Source organism: Dunckerocampus dactyliophorus, chromosome 1, assembly GCF_027744805.1.
Source record: "Dunckerocampus dactyliophorus isolate RoL2022-P2 chromosome 1, RoL_Ddac_1.1, whole genome shotgun sequence".
Taxonomy (NCBI): domain Eukaryota; kingdom Metazoa; phylum Chordata; class Actinopteri; order Syngnathiformes; family Syngnathidae; genus Dunckerocampus; species Dunckerocampus dactyliophorus.
The window spans coordinates 37,641,881-37,667,735 of record NC_072819.1 but is presented as its reverse complement, the minus strand read 5'-3'; the positions used below and the strand labels follow the sequence as shown (position 1 = coordinate 37,667,735).

At 40.8% G+C, this 25,855-nt stretch overlaps 1 protein-coding gene across 2 annotated transcripts; it reads right to left on the bottom strand.

The window, feature by feature from the left end:
• Positions 1 to 19: 19 nt before the first annotated feature.
• On the bottom strand, positions 20 to 25,625 carry LOC129187356 (proline-rich transmembrane protein 4). Of its 2 annotated transcripts, XM_054786499.1 has the most exons (5): positions 25,420 to 25,625; positions 8,013 to 8,247; positions 7,490 to 7,916; positions 7,117 to 7,419; positions 20 to 3,979 (listed from the first exon to the last, which is right to left on the bottom strand). In XM_054786499.1, the coding sequence occupies exons 2-5, from the start codon at positions 8,196 to 8,198 to the stop codon at positions 1,968 to 1,970; spliced, it is 2,928 nt and encodes a 975-aa protein (XP_054642474.1). In that variant the 5' UTR covers positions 8,199 to 8,247; positions 25,420 to 25,625; the 3' UTR covers positions 20 to 1,967. The 2 variants fall into 2 exon arrangements, with proteins under 2 accessions (XP_054642474.1, XP_054642465.1); XM_054786490.1 differs by having other exon boundaries at positions 7,490 to 8,247; positions 25,420 to 25,624.
• Between the last annotated feature and the right edge of the window lie 230 nt (positions 25,626 to 25,855).

Below are 25,855 nucleotides of genomic sequence, written 5' to 3'. Positions count from 1 at the left end.
CATTTACAGTAGCAAACACAAACTGTGATCATTGTATGTTTTCATGTTTATTTCAATGCAGACATAAATTACAGCAAAATGAAGAAAACAAATGCTCAATGAGCCAAATACTGAATTTCTCCACTGTGACTACACACTAAGGTGCGCAAACTGAGTGCATTTTCTATGGCACGTATGTTTTGCTGCGGGTACAACACTGAACACACTTGGAGGTTCCACTCTGGTCAGGAAGAAATATAAGTAACAGCAAAACAGCAAAATATTACAGATTTTTTGGAATGTAGACCACAACACAAGGCCATTGGACTAAAAATAGCATAAATAACAATTCACGCATCACTGGGAAGAGCTGCATGTCATTGTCTTGGGTCATGATATGATACATAATATAGACAATGAATGGTATTGCAATACAACCACTGAGGGTAAACAAAACCATGACCTGAAACCAGTCGGGAAAAGGTAATATTCCAGTAAACACATACAAGCAAATACTCTATGCTTTTGGTTTTATGTCTCTTATGTTGGTATTGTGTTTGTATGTTCTATTGATGTCTTCATCAATAGAACATACATACAAACATACAGTACATAAAGACGATGAGGATGAAGTTTGTAATTTGGTATTTTTGCAATACCCGCATCAATATTTCTATCCTGACCTGTACTTATCTGAATGAACTAAATATCTGATATCAAAATAACAGCACATCAGCAAAAACACTTTTGATTGTCTTTCACAGTGACAAATATGACTTTCAAATATACCTTTATTTAACATAAAAATAACAGTATTTACATCGTTCCAATATACTGTATTTGAAAGATACTTTTGTCTTTAGTAAAATACTTCAGTCTAGTGCTTCAATGTACAGATAAGTGCTGCATTAGTGAATCCATGGCAAGCCAGTCTTTTTTTAATTTGCTTTTTTTTTTTTTTCAATTTACCAAAGCAGTCATAGATTCCACAATTCCAACAGCGCCTCGTGTGTATTCAATACTACTACCTAGCTACTGTAAAATGCAGTCACAGGCATTGTATTGTACTATAATAGATGCAAGAAAATACTGTAGGTGTAAATGACATCCTCTAGGACTAATAATCACCTACATAAAAGAGCATGTAAGAATGTCATTTATGGCATCTGTATCGCTGGCCTTTGTTTCCTGTCTCAATATGTTATCAGTTCCAAAGCAAAGAGGATAGCAGTAGCATATTAAGAGCTTCAAAATAATTGTTGTCCCCATGTCCTTGGTAAGACACTATGAAGATGGATTCATACAACCAAAATAACGTATGGCACATATTTACACTACAGAAAAGTTACATTGAAATGAAATTCCCAGGACAATGAACAAAAGTAACAAAAAAAAGAGACTATTGTTGATATGCACACTATAAAATCCATTAGTTAACTTTACTTAAAAAAAATGCAAACAGATTGCCTTGAAAAAAAGTAAATGGAACTTAATAGTTATAGTTGACCACAATAGATGTTTACGTTTTACTTTGCACACTCAGGTGAGGTGAACTTTCTTTTAAAAGTTTGTTCTACTTATTTATCTGAGTTGAGAGTGCTATTGGATTTTACAGTGCACAGCACACACAGAAACAACAGTGATGGGACCTACAGGAGCACAGTTTTAACTTCAATTATGACAATTGTGATGTCAAGCGTTGTTCCCAAACAGCAACTTCATGGTCTATTTTATTAGGAAGCCTTGTGAGCCTTGTAACAAATTTTTAACAGAGCCCCGTTAAGAAGTTAATGTCAAGATCTAAATGTAATTCTGCTACTATACTTGTTTATTTTGTATGTACTCATGGTAAAGTACAGCATAGTGTATATTTTTTATATGTATAGTTCATTTTCTGATTAGTTCAATGTCTGTGCTTTATAGCTGTAGCCTAATGTGTTGATGGAGTATTTGATGTGAGGCAACTGTCCTTATGTGTCATATTTGGTTCATAAGTCAATAATTTCACTGTTCACACTAGCAGAGTCGTCATGTCGGCTGACCTCCAGGTAACTGCGTGAACCCACGGGCCTCGCCACCCTGCCCCGCCCTCGATCTGAGTCTGGTGTGATGAAGGGCCGTGTGTCGTCCACTCCATCCTCCCCCAGATGTCCTGTCGACGTTCTTGAGGGATGAAGTGATACGGGGCAGGACACTGATGAGGGAACATTCCCCACCTCGTTCCCAGCCCACCTGTGACCCTGGTGGGAGGGTGTGGGTGGAGCAGTCACCTGCCTGCTCGGCACACTGCTGAGAATACTGCCCCCCAAAGGCATGGAGGACTCTGTAGGCGCCTCGCTGCTTTCAGAAAACTGGGGGTCACTGTTCCTGCGCAGCCAGGCCCCAGGACTGACCCCTGATCCAGGGGAGGGGGATTGTAAAGTTTGGTTTAAAGGATGAAACAGGCTGCCACCTTCAAGCAGGTGTTCTCTGTGCAGAGCCTCATCAATGCTGCGGGTGAGGTTAATGGGAGATGGGGGCCGTAGGTCAAACTCACACATTGAGAGGGAGGTGTCCCTATCTTGATCCAGGCTTCCGCTCACGGAGCGCTGTGGAGGCGGGGCCATTGCCTGCAGTCTCAGCAAGGAGCCTGCGGAGCCATCGGGTATGCCACATTCAGCAGAGTGGCCTCTGTGGTTGCGTACCCGGTTGCTATCTTTGACGCACTGTGGCTGGGCAATTGTTTGTTCATGATTCTGGTTCCTGATTAGACTCTTTGTGATGTCAGCTCCAGAACGTTCCTGGCCACCCCAGTTGTTAGGCACCTCTGCTGGACCTCCTCCTCCAACACCGTTACTATCAGACTTCCTGCAAGGCTTCCCTGTCAAACTTTGGACTATTTTGGACCAGCATGTGTGTCTATGAGAAGAACTTCCAGAATGGCCAGGTGATGGCATCTCTCCTGTTGTTCTTCTCTCTCCTGCTCCACCTTCCTCACTTTGCTGACAACACTGAGGCCTCCAAAAGACCCATGAAGCCAAGAGTAGGAGGGATAACCCCCAGGCCAGCTCCAGGAGTCTGGCCCAGAAATGAACAAGCCACCAGCCCCAGTTGAAGCTTATCCAGTCCCCTAGCAGTCCATAGAGCCAGAGGGTGGCATGAACATGGAGCCCACAGCACAGCGCCCCTAAAACAGCACAAACTGCCAGCACTTTTCCCAGAATCACCCCTTCTCTCCTGCTTCCTGTCCAAGTCTTCCTCCTGGCCTCTTCAGTGACTCCAGGGTGAGGAATGGAAGGACAACGTACACGTGGAAACACATAGAATAGGAATCCAAGACAGAGACCCAGACCCCAGCACAGGGACAAAACCTGCAGGGTAACAGGCACCACAGGTGACAGCGCTGGGGAAAGCAGATCTGCTGCCAGCAGCAGAGTGCACTGCAGCACAGCCAACACAGCCACCAGAGGGGGACGCTCTAACGTTGAAGGTAAAACTCTTACTCCGGCCACTCTCAAGGACAGCAGAGCCAGGGCAGCCTGCGCCCACACCAGCAAGTGTAGTGGCAAGTTGTAAATGGCTGCAACTGCAGACCGGGGAAGTGTCTTCTGCATCCCGTAGGGATCAATCAGAAAGAGTGATGCCCTAAGTCCTCCAACCAGAAATAAAAGCGCATTGGCGAGAGCAAGAGCCCCCCGATGAGGACAGTTTGACCCGGGTGACAACATGAGTCCAAGTGCAGCGCCGCCAAACAAGAGCAGGAAAAGGCTTGCTGATCCGTAGACGTGAAGCTCCCAAGCAAAAGCCAAAGTCCTGCTCAGGTCACCCCAGTAGATAAGGCTGCCGTTTGGCGAGAGGTCAGTGCTGGGAGAAGGGGACGGGTTAAAAGTGGAGTGAGGGGCTTGATGAGGATGACCCAGCAAAATGGAGCGGTTCTTCTGAGTAGTGCGATACGTTGTGGCAAAGATTTGGGGATTTTGGGTAACTGGTGCAACACTGGGTGCCAGGAAGGACGAGGTCACTGGGGATGAGAAAAAAAGTGTTGGTTTTATTATATAAGTACATCCATCCATCCATTTTATATATATATATATATATATATATATATATATATATATATATATATATATATATATATATATATATATATATATATATATACTGTATACTGGCACACTGAAAGCAATCTTACAGAACATCATTATACAGGAGATGTATAATGTTCACGCCACTAGAGGGTGCAGTTCACCATCATAGTAATGACCTAGAACCATCTGGCCCAATCAAGTCTCTCATTGTGATGTTAATCAGTTTTGCAGCTCATCACCCCATGCATTAATATGATTTCTACAAAGGAAAAAAGTTAATAATCTAATGAAACCTCTAATCTGACTAAATTATTGTTGTAAGCATTATGATGTAATCAGAAGAACTGTCAAAAACAAGGTCGGATAACACCAGTCCATAGAACAAATGTGAACCATTGCAGAGACTGTTATAACTCTTAGTTTGGAAAAACACAATTTTGCTGATTTAAAAAAATATATTGGTTATTAATATTCAATCACTTTATGATCACACGACGTTACGTCTCAATTCCTTGAACCGAGGAAAGGTAAATAGCGCCACCCAGTGTATCAGTATATGTTCACCTGCTCTGCATCAATTCATTGTCTTGACTTGATGTACCCAGTAACCAATAAGGTGTTAGGATCCGCCCACTGTCATTTTGGCAGTTAAAATAAATTCATGAGGTGGCTGCAACAGAGGTCCATGAAAGAATTAATTAATCAGCAAAAGAATTAACTAAATATTAGAATAATTATATAATGGGACCTTGGTTAGTGTACACCCCGGTGTATTTCGGTTAACGTTGACAATTAAAAAACTTTGCCTCCCGTTAGCATACAATATGGCGCGCATCTCTTCGTGTTCTTAATACACTGCGTGAGTACAACTGTGTTCTTAATGTATTTTTTTATCACAAAACGTCCTTGTTAGCAGCTTGCTAATACATGGAAACAAGAGGCAAAAGTCAGCTCAGTCGCCCGTCTATGACGTCATCAGCGCTTGGCTGCAGTTCTTCGCTAACTTACACAGTTATGCCACAAGTCTCAAAAATATTAACACAAATCACATTTTTATAGTTTTACAATTACAGTTTTACATGCATAAAACATTTCTAAATGCATATAAATGATTAATGAGAGCGATAAATGAACATTTAACGTGCTAATGACACCAAAACACATGTTAATCTCGTTATTTCCGCTGAGAAAAATAACTTTGAAAGGCACATTTCCTGTGTTGGATGTGTGGTCGAATATTTAAACATTTACCATTAAAAAAAAAGAAAATCGGCACTTTTTCCGGAGGCAGAGCAAGTGATGTCGACACCGGACCGTCCCACCCGGAAGTTCCCGTTCACTCCAGTGCGTTATTATGCTCCAGTTCTCAGTGAATTTCTGTTGTTTGTTATATATTTTTTTATATTATGTCTGCTCGTTGTGTTGAAGGCTTTTGGTGGAACACTTGAGGAGACGGAGTAAGCTTATTCGCCTTTCTAAAAGAGAACATGCAAACTCCACCAAGGTCTTCCCGATCTCCTGACTGCGTGACCAACATGCTAACCACTCGGCCCCTTTGCGGCCTCTATAAACACATGTTTTTGTTTTTATTTGGTTTTGTTTGTTAATATGGCTTTGTGAAACGGGAATGTACATTTTTGGATTCATATTATTTGTTAAGGTAAAAATTTATTTGGTTAGACACAAGTACGTTTCGGTTAGAGACGGACCTTTTGGATCAGATTAATGACGCTAACCAAGGTTCCACTGTATATGTTTTTACATTAAATGAACTAGCATTTTAATAAATTAATGATACATTTAATAACACATTTATGTATTTAATTCCCATTTTAATTACTTATTTACATATTTAAGTATTTATTAAATGGTGTATTCATTTATTTCATGAATTTATGGCACATTTAATAACACATTTACATGTATAATTCCTTAATTCCAAGATCTTTAATGTCATCACAGAGAAGTGGAAGAGGATTCCTGTGCACAACCCGTGGAGCTATGGTGAACTCACTTTTGTAAAGTACTGTATTTGTGTTTGTTTAACTTTTACTCTTGAGCTTCCTTGGAAACACACCGTAGTCGAAGGATACTGAATGTAAATGTATCACCCTGACTACTATTTAAATTGCAGCAGACGTGTGATGCCTCATGCTGACGACAGAGATGTACTCCTCCACACAAATAAAGCACGATGGATGGTAGCACAGCACGGTCAGACACTAATTTCTTCTATGAGCCACTTGGAGGACTTGACCTCCTCAAGAAAAAATACACCCATAAATGTGACACAGAGCCTAATGCGCCATCTTCCATCTCAGTTCGTCCCGTTACTTGAACAACTCATAAGGCTCAAAAACACACTTTTTTGTTTGTGTCAAACTGCTTGACTTCCTTCCTTCACCCTGTTCCATACAGGGGAGTGATCCAGACACATTCCACATTGCAAGCTGGGTAGGCTTGACTTCCTTCTACGCTAGAGTCACTGCTTGCATTGAAGTGCACTGTATGTGCCCATGCGGCAAAGGACTGATTCAAATTGCTGACAGACGCCAAAGTAGGGTCACATTTGGTAACGTTGTGGAACATTTCACAGACCTTCACCAGGACGAGAGACATGTCGTCAAGGTCATTACAATGTTGTTCCTTTCCATTCTGCCTGTACGTCACACGTTCCATTTGTAGGTGCTTTTTCTCAACCCCTCCCTTGATTCATTTTTCTATACATCTGCTTTTCATTACCCAACCGACTCGCTACATTTCTGTACCTATTTCTTTTACCACACGTTCACCCTAGCCATTGCCTCTCTTGCCTGTATTCCCAACAGTCCCTTTTTTCGGAACCCACTTTCCTCATTTATGCATGCCTTGCTTGTGATTTCGTTATTACGCCACTTCCTGCTCCTGCTCATACTTTTTCCATCTGTGTGTGTACGTCACACAAAATACCACCTCACCACGTTTCGCCATCCTTTGAAGCCATTAGCTGGTATCCAGGTGAATACTTGCTTACCACTGAGTATTAAAACAGTTTAACTAGTTCAACAAGCTTTACACATTCTTCACATACCTGCTGGCGCTGGCTGCAAAGTCATTCTAGTTCCCTTTTTTCCCAGATGTGCAGTTTGATTGGGTTTATTTGTTGCTTTGGTTGGTGTTTTCCTATCAGTAGTTGCAAGCATACTCGCTACGGTCGTTGTAGCTACTTTCTCTGTCACTGAATGTGAAATGTTCTTGCTTCGATCGCTAACTGGTTGTCGAGGAGTCTGTGGATGTTTTCCAGTGGAGCCGACTGTGGTGGTGGAAAGGGTGTTTAAAGTCACTGCAGCTGCTGAGTGGTGTTTCAGAGGAGGTGCTTTTGCAGTAGGATCACCTGAAATTTGGAAGAAAATACAGAAATGTAATTTACAAGTACATTTTTGACCTTTCTTGAACTTTCTCACCTGTTATTATGACTACAGGAGGTGTGGCCTGTGAGGCTTTTGATTCAGTTCGTGGTGTCATTGGCAACACATGGGGCTCCACAGTTGATGAACTGTGTCCGTCAGATCTTTTAGTCTGTGCTTGTGGTTGATGGTGTGCCATGACATCACCAGCTGTTGGCACAGGAGGAAGTAATTCTTCCTTTTCAAGCATCAATTTTGTACTTCCTGATCCTAGCCCCTGCAAATCACTTGTTTCTGCAAGTGGATTGATAGCTGTCACTGGTTTAATGGAAAGATCACTGGAGGACAAAGTGAGCACAGGTGCTGACAAGCCTTTTGTGGTAGATTCTTCCTTTGCCAAAGCCTCACTGAGCATCAGGTTAGTTGGGTCTTTCCTGGGCCTGGCGATGCTGGGTCGACTCATGTTTGGTTCACGGCTTTGTGTCTGAGAAGAAAGGGTTGACTTAGTGGAGGCAGTCGAGTGTATTCTTTGCCCTAGCTGCACTGTATTTGTTGTTGTTAACTGATCCCGCATTGTAACCTTATCTGGCACAGCACTGCGCCCGCTGTGAGTCATAGAGGATCCCTTCGTCTGCTTGGAAGGTTGAGAGTCTTTAAGAAGATCAAGGGGAGAAAAGGAAGAGGATGTGCCAATGACGACCTGGGCATCACAGGAAGGAAGGGAGGAGATGAGGACGCTTAATAAAAGGAAGAGCATGAAAGCCATGGCCTGAGTCTTGAGCAGTGCCTCTTGATGTTACACCATCGTCACAGTTCTGCCGACACAGAAAAAAACAGAAAAAAAGGAGGCAGGTTAAGGTCAGGTCAATGAAACTCCTGTAGGGGGTTTTACGGCATGTCGCCAGCGTCATGCAAGGATGTGTCAGGTGTATGGTTTCATAATTTCAACACATAGCACAAGTCCACACAGGCAGAAACATACAAGATGAGGCAGAGTAACAATATATGCCAATGTCACTTTATCTCATGAGCTGCCACACAAGCATTTTGAATGTACACTGGCTTGAAATAAGAATAGTAGGGCTGTCATCAGATTAATCACCATTTTGAAGTTAATTCATCATGATCAATCACCATTAGCAACTGAAATATGTTTTACTGTATTTAATTAACACATACTTATACAGTAGTACCTCGCATAACGTAAACCTCCTTTTATGTAAATTCTACTGAACATAAAGAATTTATGTAAAGTTTTTCTTCGTATTACGGAAGAAATTCCATATAAACGTAAAGCGTCAAGTTGGTGCAAGTTTTTTTTTTTCAATCAACTTTATCAGTGACTAAAGTCGGTGCAAGTTCATTGGCTGATTATCGGGGCACCGCCTACGCTCTCATCTCATTGGCTGACTTATACAGCACGTACATGAGTTTGTGTGAGAGCCAGGCTTGTCCCTTCAACCTTCCTCCCTCTTCGTAGTCGCCCTTAAACTAACTTAAACAATTAAGTTAAGTTACAAATTAAAATTTTGCACACAGCATTATCGTGCAATAATTATCGTGTAGTGCGTGCCTCCTCTTGCGTGCTCCTGATCAAGACATCTCGTGAACGGTAAGATTGTTTTTGTTTTTCAGTTTTATTCATTTACAGTAATCTTATTTATGACCTTATTTTATATTGGAATGTTACTCTATGTTTATGCTAACGTTTTCTTATATTTTCCCACCATATTTAGGGGACTTTGAATATTTTGAAGGGCCAAAGAGGTGAGTTTGGGAAGATCTTGGAACGGATTAGGCTATTTACATGTATTTTACGCTTCGTATAACATAAAAATTCAAGATTCAAGAGTTTTATTGTCATATGCGTAGTAAAACGGACAGTTATACTAAGCAATGAAATTAGCATTCTGTTCATTCTCCCAAGAAAACAAAGAAAAACACAAGAAAAAGAATAAGAACATAAGAAATACCAATAAATTAAGCAACAACAACAGAAGAGACATTAATACAAATAAATAATACAAATAAATAAAACCTTATAACATAAAGGTTCTCGAAATGGATTATTTACGTTGTAAGGGCGTCTACTGTATTTGTATGTATTAGCAGCTCCAAATGAACTGAATATGTCAATCAAGCTAAAAGATACCACACAAGTCTAAAAATATATTTGTCTAACCTAATAGTAGCAGAATATTCGAACCACACCTTAAACCTTGTTAATATGGGCAATGAGGGGTTGTGTTCAAAGACATTGCGTAATTTAATGTAAATGTACTTGTTTTCAGTGTATTTTCAGGCATACTTCAATGTAGCAAATTGTACATCCAAATTAGGAAGCGAGCGATACGAATATTTACTTCATGTTTTTCTTTTTCGTCCTGTTTATTCTCACACACACACGCACACACACACACACACACACACACAGAGGCATTATAAAGCCCTTTTTGTGATGTTCAGATTGTCCCTGAATGCATCTTGCGTTCTTGTAATGACAATGAGGAAGTGTCGTTCCCAGGATGAACAGACTGGAGACGTGTGAGTTGGGGAGACATACAGTATAAGATGTTGCACTGCTGCTAATGTGTTCAGGTCAGAAAGAAATCATAAAAGAGCGTCAGACTCTGTGTGACTGTGTGGGGACGCTCCACTGTGCTTCGAAGCACAGTGTAGAACTCCGTCTCTGCCGTCACAAGAGAGAGGCGTGCTTGCTCTGGTGCGCATGCGTTAATTACACAAAAAAATGTAAGTGAAAGTGAAATCAATTAGTTCCCGACGTTAACGCGTTATTTTGACAACCCTAAAGAATAGTAACGCTACTGTATATCTTTTCAATGGATCCCCTACTAGACAAGATCTAGGGGGTGTATAAGCTACAGCTACAGCTCAATCAGTATAGACAGCACTGATTGGTCGTTGAAGCGGTGTAGATCATTACACTCCTATTACTACAGTACAGTTTACAGTACCAAATATAGCAGCTGTTCACAAAATGTATTTTCCGGTTCTTTTTGAGGCCAAACAGCAATTTGGAACGTTCCCTAATGAGATTTGTTTGTGTGGGGAGTGGGCAAAAGAAATGGACAACGAAAGCTTTAGCAAATGGACACATTTAAAAATCCCCACCATCAGCATCTTAAGAATGTTCAATAAGTTCTAAGTAGTGGAACATATGAATTAAGTTCAGGTCATAATTTTCTTAAAACAAATACCCATGTAGTCATGTAGCCAAACAGATACCAGCTGCCCTTCCCTTCCCTCTTATCAAAAACGAATTTCTTCTATGTTAGCATGTAGCTTACATAACCTTCGCTTGTTAACACTGGCCTCTATCTATGACTCACAATGGGAGAAGCCCCCGGGCAGTAGAGTGAAGACACTGAAACTTCAGGAGCAGAAATTATTGCATCTAATGTATAAGAGCTGTTAGGACTTTTTTAACTCTGGCTGCTGAGGTCATATAATGTGTTTTTTTATGTGAGTAATCTGTATTTGGAAAAAATGACGGGTCACACAGTTGCTAAGCAGGATGTCAAAGAGAAACGATCAGAGAATCACGATCTTACATCCACCCATGCGGCAGAAAGCAGCATACAAGGGAAATGGCCATGACTGCAGAAATATAAGTGTTTCACCTCCACCCAATAACAGTAGCCTCAGTGTTTATTTTCCTTCCAGTCTCAGTCACTTCTTCTACTTTCAGTCTTGTTGTTGACTGTTATCCAATTCAACTCCCTTCCTTTCCTCTTTTCCTTTTCGCCTTTATTTAGCCAGAATAATCTTTTCTCATTGATGCAGTGTGCGCCTAGATAATGGTCAAATTGGCAAGTGAAGATACAAAAATAGAGGCAGTAGTTTTAACAATGTGGAGAATAAAGTACTTTCCTTGGTAGGACAAATAGGCGGGTGAAGCTGCAATGTAATGGCTGAGAAGGTGGAGGAGGCGTAGTGATGGAATGAAGCTGACAACAGAGGGTACCTTGAGGGGATCGAGGGACAAAATCCTGACAAATAGTGAGGGGTTACATTTAGAGCAGGAGGGATGGGGTGGTTAAAAGAAAACTATAAAAACAAAAAGAGCCATCGGGGAACTTCAAGATACGGAAAAAAAGTATTAGAACACCTAGCCACTAAAGGTCCTCTATTATGCAAAATTGACTTTTTAACTCATTCAGTCCCAGTTATTTTTCAAAAGACAACCCCTTCATTTTGACTGATCTTTCAGGGCACACGGAATATTGTGTTCTATGGCTATATAAACATCGAACCTACCAAAGAAAGATTAGACCCCAGTCTTTCATCAGGAAAAAAAGTTTGTTTCTACCTTTTTCCGTTCTTTAGTAATCAGCAGTAGAACATAGCTAAGTTTCAGGAAAACATCTCTTGCCGACGAGAAAAGGGAGAAAACGAGCTTTTTGTGAAAAGATACATTTCAAGCATAGCTTTCTTTGACACAAATATTTTTTGCTCTTGTAACAGTTCAAATATCTAACCAACTATAGCACAACAAAAAAGTTTTTTTTTTTCCAAATATAAAAATTCCAATTTACTTACAAATATAACACCATCAACTATTTACAATTTTCACATTTGGAACTGAACTATGTGAATTGGCAATGAATTATGTGTGAGCATGTGTGTGTGCGTGCGCGTGTGCATGCGTTAAAATTTCCCAACAATGTGTAATTTTTTTTCGTGCGGTACAAATGTAACAGCTGCCTTTATGCAAGGGCTTCCTCATCCTTTCATGTGCGTTTCTCCTTCCTGTCATGATGCACTTCTGCTACCTAGTGGCTTTTTTATGCCATAAAATTGCTCTCAAGCCTAATCCATTGGTGAGGGGTGCATCAGAACCTGCTTTAGCCTATTGCACAAATAAAATGTATAAAAAGAAAAAAAAAACTATAAATACCTTGTTGGAATTCCGTTCGGGTTTCGGGTTTGGGTTTTTAAAACATTTAACTACGTTTTTGGTTTTGAATTAGTTAATTATGTTATAACTAGGGGTGCACCGATTTCAATTTTCTGACCTATCACCGGTCTTTAAAAAGGAAAGACCTGCCGATACCAATTTTGGCTGATTTTAAAATTTTCTTCTTTTATAACTGACAGTCTCACAATGCCCAACCCCTCGCCCTCATCGTGTGAGACGGAAACAGGTGATGCTGGCTAAAGGGGTTCTGGTGAAGCTGTGACTTAGAATGAAAATTGCTCAAGACAAAAAAAGGGGACACAAAGGGACTGACGGAAACGGAAAACAACTTGGAAAGGACGATGGACAAGGATCAAGAAATAACAAAAAGGTTGGGACCTGGAACATTTGTGGTTTGACAAAGAACCTGAGATAGTGGAGTTCATGACCCAGCGCAAGATCTCAATCCTGGACATTACAGACACCAGAAAGAAAGGAACAGGAACAAAGGAAATAGACTAATTTTGCTCTCACTTTGAGTGGTGTAAGCAAACAACAGAGAGCAGCACATGGTGTGGTTTTCATCATACACCCTGACCAGGCAAAGAACCTAGTGAGTGCGTAGTTCATTTCAGAGAGACTCATGAAGATCAGCATCAGAGAGAGCAACACCATCATCAACTACATACAAGTATATGCACCATGTAACGACTCCAAGGAAGAAACCATCAACAGCATTCCAGACAAAGAAGACCTGAACGTCACCTGTACTTAAATGGCAGAGTCGGTCAGAGAAGAACACTGTGGTCAAATCACCTGGGCCACAGAGTGACCACAGAACACCCTGCAACTATAATGGCAACCATGTAGTGGAACTGTGTGCAGAGCACAATCTTATTGACACCAGCACCTTTTTCCAACATAGAACCACTAAGATTTACATCAGGTATCAATTGAAAGTCTTGTCTCAAAATGACTTCATGCTAACAAGATTTCAAATGCGGAGCAACATCACAGACTCAAGAGCTATCCCCAACACAGGCCTCGACCCAGACCACAGGCCAGTCATCACAATGTTGGTCACCGAGAAGAAGAGGAAGTTTACTCACAGGAAAAGAGCCGGAAAGACTCAACATGCATAAGCTCCAAAATGAAGAGGTGCAGACTCAACTACACCATCAGTGACAAATTGGACTCTACCAACTCTACAACACTAAATGTAGAGGAAGCTTGGGACACCTTCAGGACAGTCCTCTTGGACACACTGAAGGAAGTCTGTGGTACCAAAAAGACAGGAGGAAGTCCCAGAAAAAGTGAAGGATGCTATCAAAGAACAGAAGAGGTCTGGGTAAAGTCAAAAGACGGGGAGGACTACATCAACTACAGACTCGCAGGAAGACAGATCAAGAAAGTTGTAAAATCAGCAAAAGAACAACTTTGTGAAACATGCAAGACCCCCCCAAGAGAGTTTTACAAGAATGTGAAAGTGATATGAGTACAAGACGAACCTTTCGACCACACCACACTCATCAATGATGCAAAGGGAGAAGTTTTGCATGTAGAAGAGAAGATAATAAAGACATGGGAAGACTATTTCAAAGGTCTACTGAACCCATCAGGAGCTCAAGGGCAAGACATACAGTCCCGGTTCACCCCCAGCCATCCAGACCAATCAGAACCTACCATCCTGGAGAGTGAAGTGAGAAAAGCAGTGAAGGCCAGCCCAAAAGGAAAATATAATATAATAGATCCTGGAGCAGCGCACTCGAGCAAGAACTGAACATGACACCCACTTTGGCTTCAGAAAAGGAAGAGCACCGATGCAATCTTCGCACTCCAACAACTGAGCAAAAGCGCGATACAATATGATGACAGAATATGATAGAATAAGATCTCCATCTCGTATTCTCGTTCAATTGAGTCAACAGAGACAAGCTATGGAAGGTACTTGAGCAATATGACGTCAAGGGGCACCACCAGTGGAACATTTGACTGGTTCCCAGTGACATCGGGGGCAAGGCTGCAATCGCTCCCCTTTGCTCTTCGTAATCTACATGGATCAGATTACAAAGGAGGCCAACACAGACCCTGAGGCACTCAATGAACTCTTGTTTGCTGAAGACCAGGCAATGATGAATGACGAGAAGCACACAGACCAGGTCAACGCAAGCTGTGAGAACTACGACATTAAGATCAGCCTCAGTAAGACCGAAATCATGACTGTCAGCAGAAGACCAGAAAAACTGGATATCAACATCAAAGGAACACAGTTGAAGCAAGCCAGTGAATTGAAGTAACTGCATAGCCTCTTCACTGAAAACGGCAAATCAGACAGAAAAATCGATACCAGATGCCATAAAGCCAACGCAGTCAGCGACCAAATCGTCCTGTTCCTGAAACATCCCAGCATTCCCACGAACACCAAGGCAAAACACATCAACGGCATTCTCCTACCGACACTGACGTACCAGTGCCAGACATGGTCCCTAACAAAAGCTCTAGAGAGAAAACTGGTCAGCTGTGAGATGAAATACCTGAGAAAAACAGTGAACAAAAGACCAGGAGAGACAAGATCAGAAATTATGGTGATAAGAGACATTGTAGGAGAAACACCAGTCTTACAACACATCAAACAACAGTGGATAAAGTGTTTCGGACATCTCACACTTACGTCTTTAAACCAACGAGCTCTGGGGATCATCAAGATCATCAATTTCTGGAAAAATTGAGACAAGCCTTAAGGTTCTTTTTGCTCAGCAGTGGTTTCCGTCTTAGAACTCTGCCATGCAAGCCGTTTTTGTCCAGTGTCTTTCTTATGGTGGAGTCATGAACACTGAACTTAACTGAGGCAAACTGACGTCTTTCGTGACCTCTTGGAAGAGTCGTTGCTGTGCTTTTGGGGTCATTTTGGTTTGCTGGCCACTCCTGGGAGGGTTCACCACTGTTCCAAGTTTTCACCATTTGTGGATAATGGCTCTCACTGTGGTTCGCTGGAGTCCCAAAGCTTTAGAAATGGCTTTATAACCTTTTCCAGACTGGCAGATCTCAATTAATCTCAGTTATCTTTTTTTAACAGGGTACAATCACTTCTTCACACAGGGGCATGTAGGTTTGCATTCTTTGTTTTCCCTTAATAATAAAAGTTTTCATTAAAAAAAATGCATTTTGTGTTCAGTTGTGTTGACATTGGCTAATATTTACATTTGTTTGATGAGCTGAAACATTTAAGTGTGACAAACATACAATAAAATAAATAAATCAGGAAGAGGGAAAACACTTTTTCACACCACTGTAATTCCCCTCCATGCTCCCCCTTTTTTTTGCAGCTATGACAGCTTCCAGTGTTCTTCCGTTAAGACTTTCTACACAATATTGAGAATGGGAATTTTCACCCATTCATCCAGAAGAACATTTGTGAGGTCAGATAGAGGGCCTTCTTGCTCACAGTTCCTGTTCTCGTTCATTCTAAAGGTGTTTGATGGTGATGAGGTCAGAGCTCTCAAGTTGTTCTAAACCAAACTCTTCTAGCCATTTCTTTTATGGACCTTGGTTTGTGTACTGGGACACAGTCCTAGTATGCTTTATAGATACATATACCTGTCTAAGTTATTTACGCACCTATTGACCACAATTAGTTTGAAAACTAAAACTTTTAAATGTCATAAAAATGTTTCCATGCGCTTTATTTGGATAAATCGCCTGTCTGCACTTGCACATGTGTGACCAGATACAGTATGACTTTGTTTCTTTTTATCGAGAGAATGAAAAATAGTCCATAAAATGTGTAGTGAATTGACGACAGCTTGTCCTGCTTACAGAAAAGGGTTTTGTCAAACTGTTCCCAAGGTGGAAGAATCCAAATGTCTTGGTAAAATGAAGAATAAAGATTATGGGAGTAATAAGGTTTCATTAATTGAGAGTGGTGCCTTGAAGACCTTTGCATGTATGATGCGTGTTGTTGCAGGTTTCATTATGGTGGCATGTCCAGTGAAGTTTCCAGTCAAGTACACATTGGATGGCAGACAAACATAAACAACATTACTACTGATAAAAGTGTCTTTCAATAAATGTACAGTAGACGCCCCTACAACATAAATAATCCGTTCCGAGAACGTTTACGTTATAGGGTTTTTACATTATACGAAGCCTAAAATACATGTAAATAGCCTAATCCGTTCCAAGATCTTCCCAAACTCACCCCTTTGGCCCTTCAAAGTCCACCAAAAGTCCACCAAATATGGTGGTAAAATATAAGAAAACGTTAGCATAAACATAGTAGAGTAACATTCCAATATAAAATAAGGTAATAAATAAGATTACTGTAAATTAATAATGCGTGCGAACTAGTTTAAGGGCGACTATGAAGAGAAAGGGAGGTTGAAGGGAGAAGCCTGTCTCTCACACAGAGTCACGTACGCACTGTATAAGTCAGCCAATGAGATGAAAGCGTAGGCGGTGCCCCGATAATCAGCCAATGAGAGCGTGAAGCGTCAGAAGGCGTCACCAAGTGTACTCTGTTAGTCATGGAAAATTTTTCCGTCTCTCTGTGGCGTGCTCTATTCAAATCGAATTTCTGAACTTGCACCAACTTGACGCTTTACGTTATATGGAATTTCTTATGTAATACGATGAAAAAACCTTACATAAATTCTTTACGTTCAGTGGAATTTACGTAAAAGGAGGTTTACGTTATGCGAGGTACTACTGTATTACCAATTTCTTCCAAAGAAGAACCTGTGTGTTTACATGAGCGAGATTAAAGTGTCTTCAAAGAACTAAGTTTTAGTGAGACATACTAGTGGATCTCCTGAATGTTTTTATCTGGATCAGGACAGTTGGGTGTCCACCGAAAAGAAACAACAGTACACTTTCAGGAAAAGACAGCCTGCATCAGACCACATTTAATTTCATTCCCAAAGAGAAGGAAATTGAGAATTACAGTCTCACATAGAAGACAGTGGCTCTCTCTATGACGATCCAGGGGGGAGAAGGCAGATGGGTGCAGCCAGTCTATATATTTTTATCATGTCGGCCCCTCGGGGGCCAAAGGACACATCATTCTGCTCATTCACTTGCAGGGGGGTGTGCATGTTGTGGAGATGTCATCACTCACTCTGGTACAATACGTTCATTATCCTGAGCAGGAAATGCTTGCAAACATGGAATAGCGCAACCACAAAAAAACCCCCAGAAGATTACGTCGGTTCCACAATTACATGACTCACTCAACCAGTTAATGCGAATCTCTTAATCATTTCAATACTGATGTAATGTCTATGATAATGTATTAACATAACTAGGCCGTGATGATATATATATGGCATATATGGGACAGTAGAGAAGGGGGTTAATGTTGATGTTAGTGTTCTTTTTCTTCTGTGCCAGCATGCAGACAGCCTTGAAGAGAAATCTCAATCAGCTGTATTTGGACAGTATCAATGTTGATATTTAACACACTTGTTCTATTTGAGCTTTCATAGCAGCAAAAACAAATAGTATAATTTTATCCCAGAGTGATGAAATAAATGTCAGAAAGGGTTAAATGAGACAGCTGCAGTCATGCTCTATGAGCCGCATAGAAGTAGATGATCTTTGGTATTTTATCCCCAGAGGAACTTCGTTTCATGCTCCAGTGAACAAATTTCATTGCAATGAATGAGGTCCTGCCTCTGACATTGTATCCAATACTCTTGGTGTGTTGTCTTTCTGACACCATTAAATAACATAGTATTAAGACTAAGTTCACCAAGTTTCCCATGTTGTCAAAGGAAACTTAGCTAATGTTTCATCCAAAACACCCCAAAAGGTAAGCAAGATTTCTACACACTATAATTTACCAGAAAATAATATTTTGAGTGACAAGAGACTCCTACTTGTATTAAAGAATGCTTCCTAGCTATCTTTGCTAAATTAAAACAGCGTATGTATGTATTTGACCAGAGATTGGCCCATTGTTGATTTGAACTTGCTCTACAATGGTAAAGGGTTCACCAAAGAAATTAAGAGTGGAACCTCGGGTAGTGTTTTTCCCCGGTGAGCGCATTTTTTTGTTCTACGTAAAATACAGTATTTCTGCATAAATTTTGCCTCAGTTTGCGTACAATATGGCACGCGTCTTATCTTTTTTATTGATACACTGCGTGAGTCCAACTGTGTTCGTAACATATTTTCTAAATCATAAAATGTCCCTATTAGCAGCATGTTAGCATGAAAACCGGAACTGTTGGTCATTGTCCCCCAGCTCTGTCGCCCTGTCTATGACCTCATCACCAGTTCACGCTGTAGTTCTTTGCTAGCTAACATTGTTACACCACAAGTCTGGGTTTTTCTTATTGATCACAGCTTCAAAATAGCCCACACTGAAGCCAAGCAAAGTTGTAAGTGCCAGGACTTTGTAAAAAAAAGTGAGAAACACGATTGAATTAAAAAAAAGAACTCATAGCAAAATATGAAGGTGTCATCCGTATACATATCTCTTCTCCTCCTCCCTCGCTGTTCATTTATCCCTTTCATTCATTATTTATATGCATGTACTGTATATGCATTTGAAATGGGTTTTTTTGCATGTAAAACTGTAATTATAAAACAATAAAAAAGTGTTTTGTGTTAACATTTTTGGTTGTCCAGAAAGGATTAATTGGATTTGTATTATTTCTTATGGGAAAAATGGATTTGTTTAGAGTACGTTTCGGTTTGAGCCAGACCATCTCTAACGGATTAATGACGCTAACCAAGATTTCACTGTACAATTGTGGGAGGCCCCACTTTTTTTGGCAACATATGAGGTATTTTGGTTAACTTTATTTAGTCGCCATGTCTAATAAAGGGCCTGCTATTAAAAATACAAACAAAAGCTGTGTGTGAATTTGTGTTAATAGTGATACATATGGTAAGTATAGTGTGCATGCAGGTTTACAACACAGTGTGAGTGTCCATCTCCTCAAATGACACAACACACACTCTTTGTTATCAAGGTGACAGTAGGATTAGAAGTCACGGTCAGAAAATTAGTCGGCTTAAAGGCAGAGCTGCTTCTTTAAGGACAGGGAGAAACATGAGCGAGCCCTTGGAAGAGCTACAGCAATTCTTTGAAATAAATAAATATAGAACAAAATAACAGTTATCTTGGGACAAGACAGTTTTGGAGGATAAAAAAGCAAAAGGAAGTGTATGAAAGCGGCTGTGTGTAACGGTTCCACAGCCCAAACAGAGAACTTAAGTGTTACTGCTGAACCCGTCCACTTGCCACACAGATGCATGACTTGTTTGCACTGCCCTATGCAGGTGGACACATGAGGCTGTGAAGTGGCATGTGAGCAGTGAGAAACACACAGAGTGGGGAAATGGGAGGGACAGTATGTGTGGTTATCTTGGTATGTGGGGTAGGGGGAAGGTCCCCCACTGTATGACCGTTAAAAATTCCACACCTTGGAATAACATGTGGATTGCCTCGATAATATTCTCCTGCTTCTCCTATTTATTTTACAGATGGTCATCTAAATGCATTTTATACTTCTGTTTCTGTTAATCTGTTTAATATGTGGAAAAATAAACAGGCGCATAAATGATTCCACAGCTTGTTAGCAGAGCCGGTGCTCAACTTTCTCCAAAGCCACACGTTTAGCTTTTGAGCCAGCCCAAAGCAGGTTAAAGATGCCTCTCTTGTGGCGCTCTAGTGCCAGGGGGAGGTGTAAAATCTCCAGCCTCTCAGCAAGGTCGAGAGGGGGCTCCATGCAGAACCAATCATGCTTGTTTTGATCCCCAGTAGAAACGGATGTCCAGTTTAAAAGTGCTGAGCCCCATGACATCTTTGACTGATGTTGTGGCCTCAGATAAAAGGCCAAAGGTCAGTGTGGAGGGTAACACACACACAGGGCTACAACTAAGACCACCCCATGCTGCAAATATTGAATCACAAGTGAGCCTATACAGTATAGAAGTTTTGCAGAGGGTTTGCCTTCATTGTCTACACGCGTCCAGTAAGAATGCATATAATTAGGCGTTTAAATAAGTCGCGCCCCCACATTCTCGGAGACGCACCACAGGCAAAACAGTTCCTAAATCATGTCCAATCACAAAACACTGTCAGGAAAAGACATTACCCACATCCCAAGTCCTAAAGTGTAGTCCTGTAGAAGGGTGTGAACCACAACTCTCACTCTATTGCAGCTGGACGCAATAAAAGGTGTTAAGTGAAGTGTTGTGTGGCAAATGTTTGCTATCGAAATACCGTCAAATGTCTATAATCTTGTGATGCACAACTTAAAACAAGAAATAGAGCCATTCAAAGGCTTGGATTATGTTTAATGCTACTGAAAGTGGCTTTGTGCTTTGTTGACATACTGATGGTGGATGATGTTTTATTTCTCAGTGCGCTGACATTTTAAGATAGAAGATATGAAGCGTCGCCTGTTTAAAAGCATCTAAGGTAAGCCACTATTGTAGTAAAATTATATATGCAATTCAATACAAAGGCAAGGCTGCATGGATTATCTTATGTTGCCTTACACCCTTACTTAAAAGACACCTTGTCCCCGACCAGACTATCAAAGCAAACTTCTTGAGACTTCCTGAGCTGCTTTGGGGGAAAGATGAAGCCTTTTTGTCCTGCCAGTGAATCAGGGTGTGTTGTTATTCTTGTGAATTCAGTTCATCTGGCGGTTCTGCATGACGTCCAGTAGCTCATTGGCCCAGTTTCCTTTCCCTGCAGGATGAGTTCAAATGTCCCTGAATACACGTTGATACCAGACAAACTCTTGCATTGACGTGTTGCAACTGCACACAAACGCACAACATGTTGTGCACCTGTTTGTGTCAACTGAACACAAAGGTACTGCTCCACTTGTTGCTGGTTTAAGTGCACAGCTATTTCCACTCTCACTCTCTCTCTCTGTGCTGTAAAGCTGTTTCAATTTCCTGGCTTATTATTTGCGCTATTTTGGTTTTCCATTCGATCTACTGAAACCCAAGAAACTGCTGGTTGAAATGGTGACTATGAGAGATGAGACATACTCCTCATTGGACTCCACTTTATATGAACACATGATTCACCAGTAAGACTGTCTTCTAACTCCTAACTACTGACACTTTTACAACAACCACATCCATTTGTGATCTCTGAATAAACACACACAGAGCCCCTTAACTGCACTTACTTACTGGGTTTCGCATCCCACATTCTCCCCATCTGTCCAACTGGAAACTGTCGGAAAGTACATTTCAACAAGCACTATTGCACCATCATGACTAAACAGCACCCCCCTCAAACAGATTCAGTAAACTTGCATGAGGAAAATTACTGCAGCGCTGTTGTATTATGTTGCAAAAAATGAATCATGATGCGCCACATAAAATGGCAAGTTACCTTATCTATCACCCATCTGCCATATACAGTCGTCCCTCAGTTCGAACGTCAGGCCCTCACTCTCTAAATGATCACTGTTTCGGGGTTGAATGTGGTCTATTATTAGTAAATAATATGTGTATTTTAAGAAAATTGCACATATTCATGGCCTAAATTACGCATTTTCAAGCTTAAAAATGGCTAAATGAATGAAAATACAAACATAAGGAATTCAAAAGAGGTGATATGAAGTGTAATACAGTATCTGGGACTTGCGTGCGCCTTTTAGAAGTGGGGCCTGGGAAGTGACGTCTGTAACATCGGCTGGCAAGAGCTGACTGTTAGCTGAGTGCTAGCAGCAGGTTAGCAGTGTAGAGAGTGGCTGACAGCAGCTCCTGAGTGAATGTTCACTGCATGTGTTCTCTGCTTGCTAATAAAGCGATTGAAGTGCATCATCAGTCTCTCCTTTATAACAAACATCAGTAGTGGAGTGGTATTCTACACTGGTCTCTAGGTGTCAGTAACGTTACTATTATTATGTCTATTATATTGGGTAATAGAATTGTAAAAGTGACTATAGTGGTGTTATTTCATGTCCAGAGGGCTGTAATAATGTTAAATACCATATTTAGAAGGTCATAAACAGGTTATTTATGCTCTAACTACAAAAATATCCCATTTATTCACATTTAATCCTAATTTGTGGAAATTCACTTATCACGGTCAGGTCTGGAACCAGTTAACTGCAATAAACGAGGGATGACTGTACAACCCTTCTGACAAGCATACATCTTATGTTTATTTAGCAGCAATTTTTATATCCATCCAGTCATCTTTCTTAAACTTTGAACCCTGCGGTCTATACAGCGGTGCAGCTAATTTATGGCAAAGTTCTAATCTTGTGACATCTCCTCTACTTCTGAACTACTACCAATCATTTAAATGCGTGAGTCAGTGAGGAAATGATAGCTCTTTCTTTGGCAGGAGCAAATCACGAGCTACCAGTGCACTCACAACGAGCTTGTCAACCCACTGGAAATCGCAGGAGGTCATTACTCAATATAACAGTCTGAATCACGATGTCAGCTTACAAAGATCATTAAACTCATCACACAGCAACTTAACACACATAATACCTAGAAGTACCAATATGAGTTTAAAATGAAAAAAGCAAGTATTTCAAAGTTTTCCCATAATGCATTGCATCTGAGCAAGGCATTCATTGGTGCCTGCTGGGGCGCTGCAATGATGTCAGCCTCCCTATGGGCTTCTCTGGCTCCCTCTGGTGGACAGAGACAGCATTGCAGCACCATCCATCCAGCCATTTTCTATGCCGCTTGTCCTCCAATTAAATGCTTTTCTCAGACGCAATGCATTGTGGGAAAACCTTAAAATACTTGTTTTTTTATTTTAAATTATTTGGTGTTAAGTTGCTGCGTGATGACTTTAATGATCTTTGTAAGATTTCGTAACGTACGCGGTGCATTTCACAAGACAGCTCATGCGTCAGTCACTTTTGTTTTGTTTTTTTTTCGTCTGCTTGCTCATACAGTAACTTGGCTGGTGATATAAAGTTGGAAAATTTTGCTTGTAGTACTGAACGCGCTGCTTTTGAGAAAGCTACAGTGAACAAGGCTGACAGATTACTTCCCTCTTTGCCATCAATGGATGTTTGCATGAATCACCAACTTTACGCAGATCATTAAAAAATAATTAAATAACAAAGTGTTACAGATGACTTACACACATACACAGCACACATATTAATAGTTTAATAATAAACAATAAATACAGCAACTTCTGATCAATCCATGTCAAATTCAGTCTTAAAAATAATGTACTGATTTAAGCCCTGCCCGGTTCAGACTAAACTACGCCCACTTCCGGTGTCACACAGAGTCTGGCGCTGTTTAATATTGTTATTCTGACCTGAACACATCAACAGCAGTGCAAATTCCAACACTATAAACTGTATGTATCTCAACCTCACAAACACATCTGTAGTTCGCTCGTCCTGGGAACGACACTTCCTCATTGTCACTACGCGAGATTTATTCATGGACACAACATCCTTATATGCATGTATGTGTGGTCTAAATAAACAGAAAGACAAAGAAAAACAATATATATCTTTTATTTATTTCTTGTTTATTTTTCTGGATTGAGTACTTTAGCATTTTATACATTAGCCTCACTTTGATGTGAAATCACTGACTGTACTTAGTTCTGAATGCCTCGTTTTTTTGCTGCTTGATGTGCCTTTAATTGGCCCTGGGGTACAAATATAGTTTTTTTAATTTAATTGAATTCAACCCACAATCACATCCACTTTCACTCTATGGGAAATTCACAGTCTCCAATTCGCTTAAAGGGACCGTATGCAACTTGTTCCAAAAAACATTTTTTGAAACCAAAACATATGACACCACCATCACCAGCTAGTATTGGTTACCAATAGTAGTTTAAAAAACAGACTGTGCAAAATATATTAACTATTTTTCACAATTAGAAATTAAACTGCATAAAAATTGTTGTAAATTTCTGTTCGGTCAAAATAAAATAATTGGCGTTCATGGCTGTCACTCACGGCTGTTGGGATAATCGTGCAAGTCCGTGGCACATACACACACACGCACACACACACGCAGACACACACCTACACACACACACACACACACACACAAAACCGTCAGAAAAAAAACAACAACTTGCAGTCATATTGTTATTATGATACTATACATTCAATGATAGCTAATTTTAGTAGCTATACCTAGCCACATCGCTATTATTAGCTGACAACAAACATAACTAATGCGTGTTATGTCTTACATACTCAAAACAGTACGTTCAAATGTTGCCACCCTCTAGACAGCTGAAGGAATATGCTGCACATAGTCCCTTTGGACTATGGAGCCTATCCCAGCTGACTTCGGGCGAGAGGCAGGGTACACGCTGGACTGGTGTATGTGGGAGGAAACCGGAGTACCCGGAGAAAAACAACGCACGGGGAGAACTCCACACAGAGATGCCCAACGGAGATTTGAACCCAGGTCTTCCCTTATTACATAAATTAAATGAGCTGAATTGAAACTGAAATTAGCCAGTAGTGTTTAAATGATTTTTAATAACCTCTTGAACCAATGGAGACCAAATAGAGTGCATTACTTGGCTGTAAGCAGCAGAGGCGCTGTTGGTTTAGTCTCACTCTCACATGGGTTCCGTCCAACGAACTTGACACTAGCTATACTACTTTGCATTTAATTGTCTTTAAGGATATCTACAGCATGTAGAAAACACTTTCCTTATTTTAAAAAATATACTACTAAAATATTACTTTGAAACATAACAATAAACAAATTGAGGAAACTTTGTCAAATGCCAGTCCCAAATATTAAAATGTATATTTTACTAATACTGTATTTTCATTCAGTTTTCTCATTATTTCAAATATTTTTCACAATTATGTTATACTTGTTTACATTATTATAATTCTATGAGGCCCATATACGCCTTCCATTGCCACAATTGCCTTCAATGTGTTTCCCTTAACAATAAATATACGTAAGGCATCATCCCACTTAAGAGCAAGTGGTACAATACTAAATGGTGGTGAGAAATGGACATGAACTACTTCTGTTGAGGCACGACGCTTTGTCACTGTGGATCACTGCGCAAAGGGACGTCGCACTCCATAAATATTTGAGAACAAGTCACCGGTGGACATACCTGCTACTTGTGCTACTGCTCCTCTGGGGCTGGACGCCGGTTAGGGCATGGTTGCTGCGGGGAACGTATCCATAGTCCACCGATGATTGGAGCAAGAAGAAGTGAATGTGCTCGGCTCTATGTTGCTGCAATACCCAACCCTCTCTCATGCGCTGAGGAGAAAGCGAGAGTGATTGAGGGAGAGAGCGAGTAAGAGAGACGCCCCCCTCAGAACGCCCATCTCTCCCCAAGTGTCTACCCCCTCTCTCTCCCTACAGCCGGAGAAACACGATTGCTCACCTATAAAGCCGCAGCCGCCCGCAGCCTGCACGTCGGTTACGCAATATCCAACATGCACGCACAGTTTGAGTGGAGCAGGCGCAAACGTGACGACACACTACCACTGACATCATCACACAGCACCGAGTTAAATAACTATTTTTTTTGTTGTTGTTTT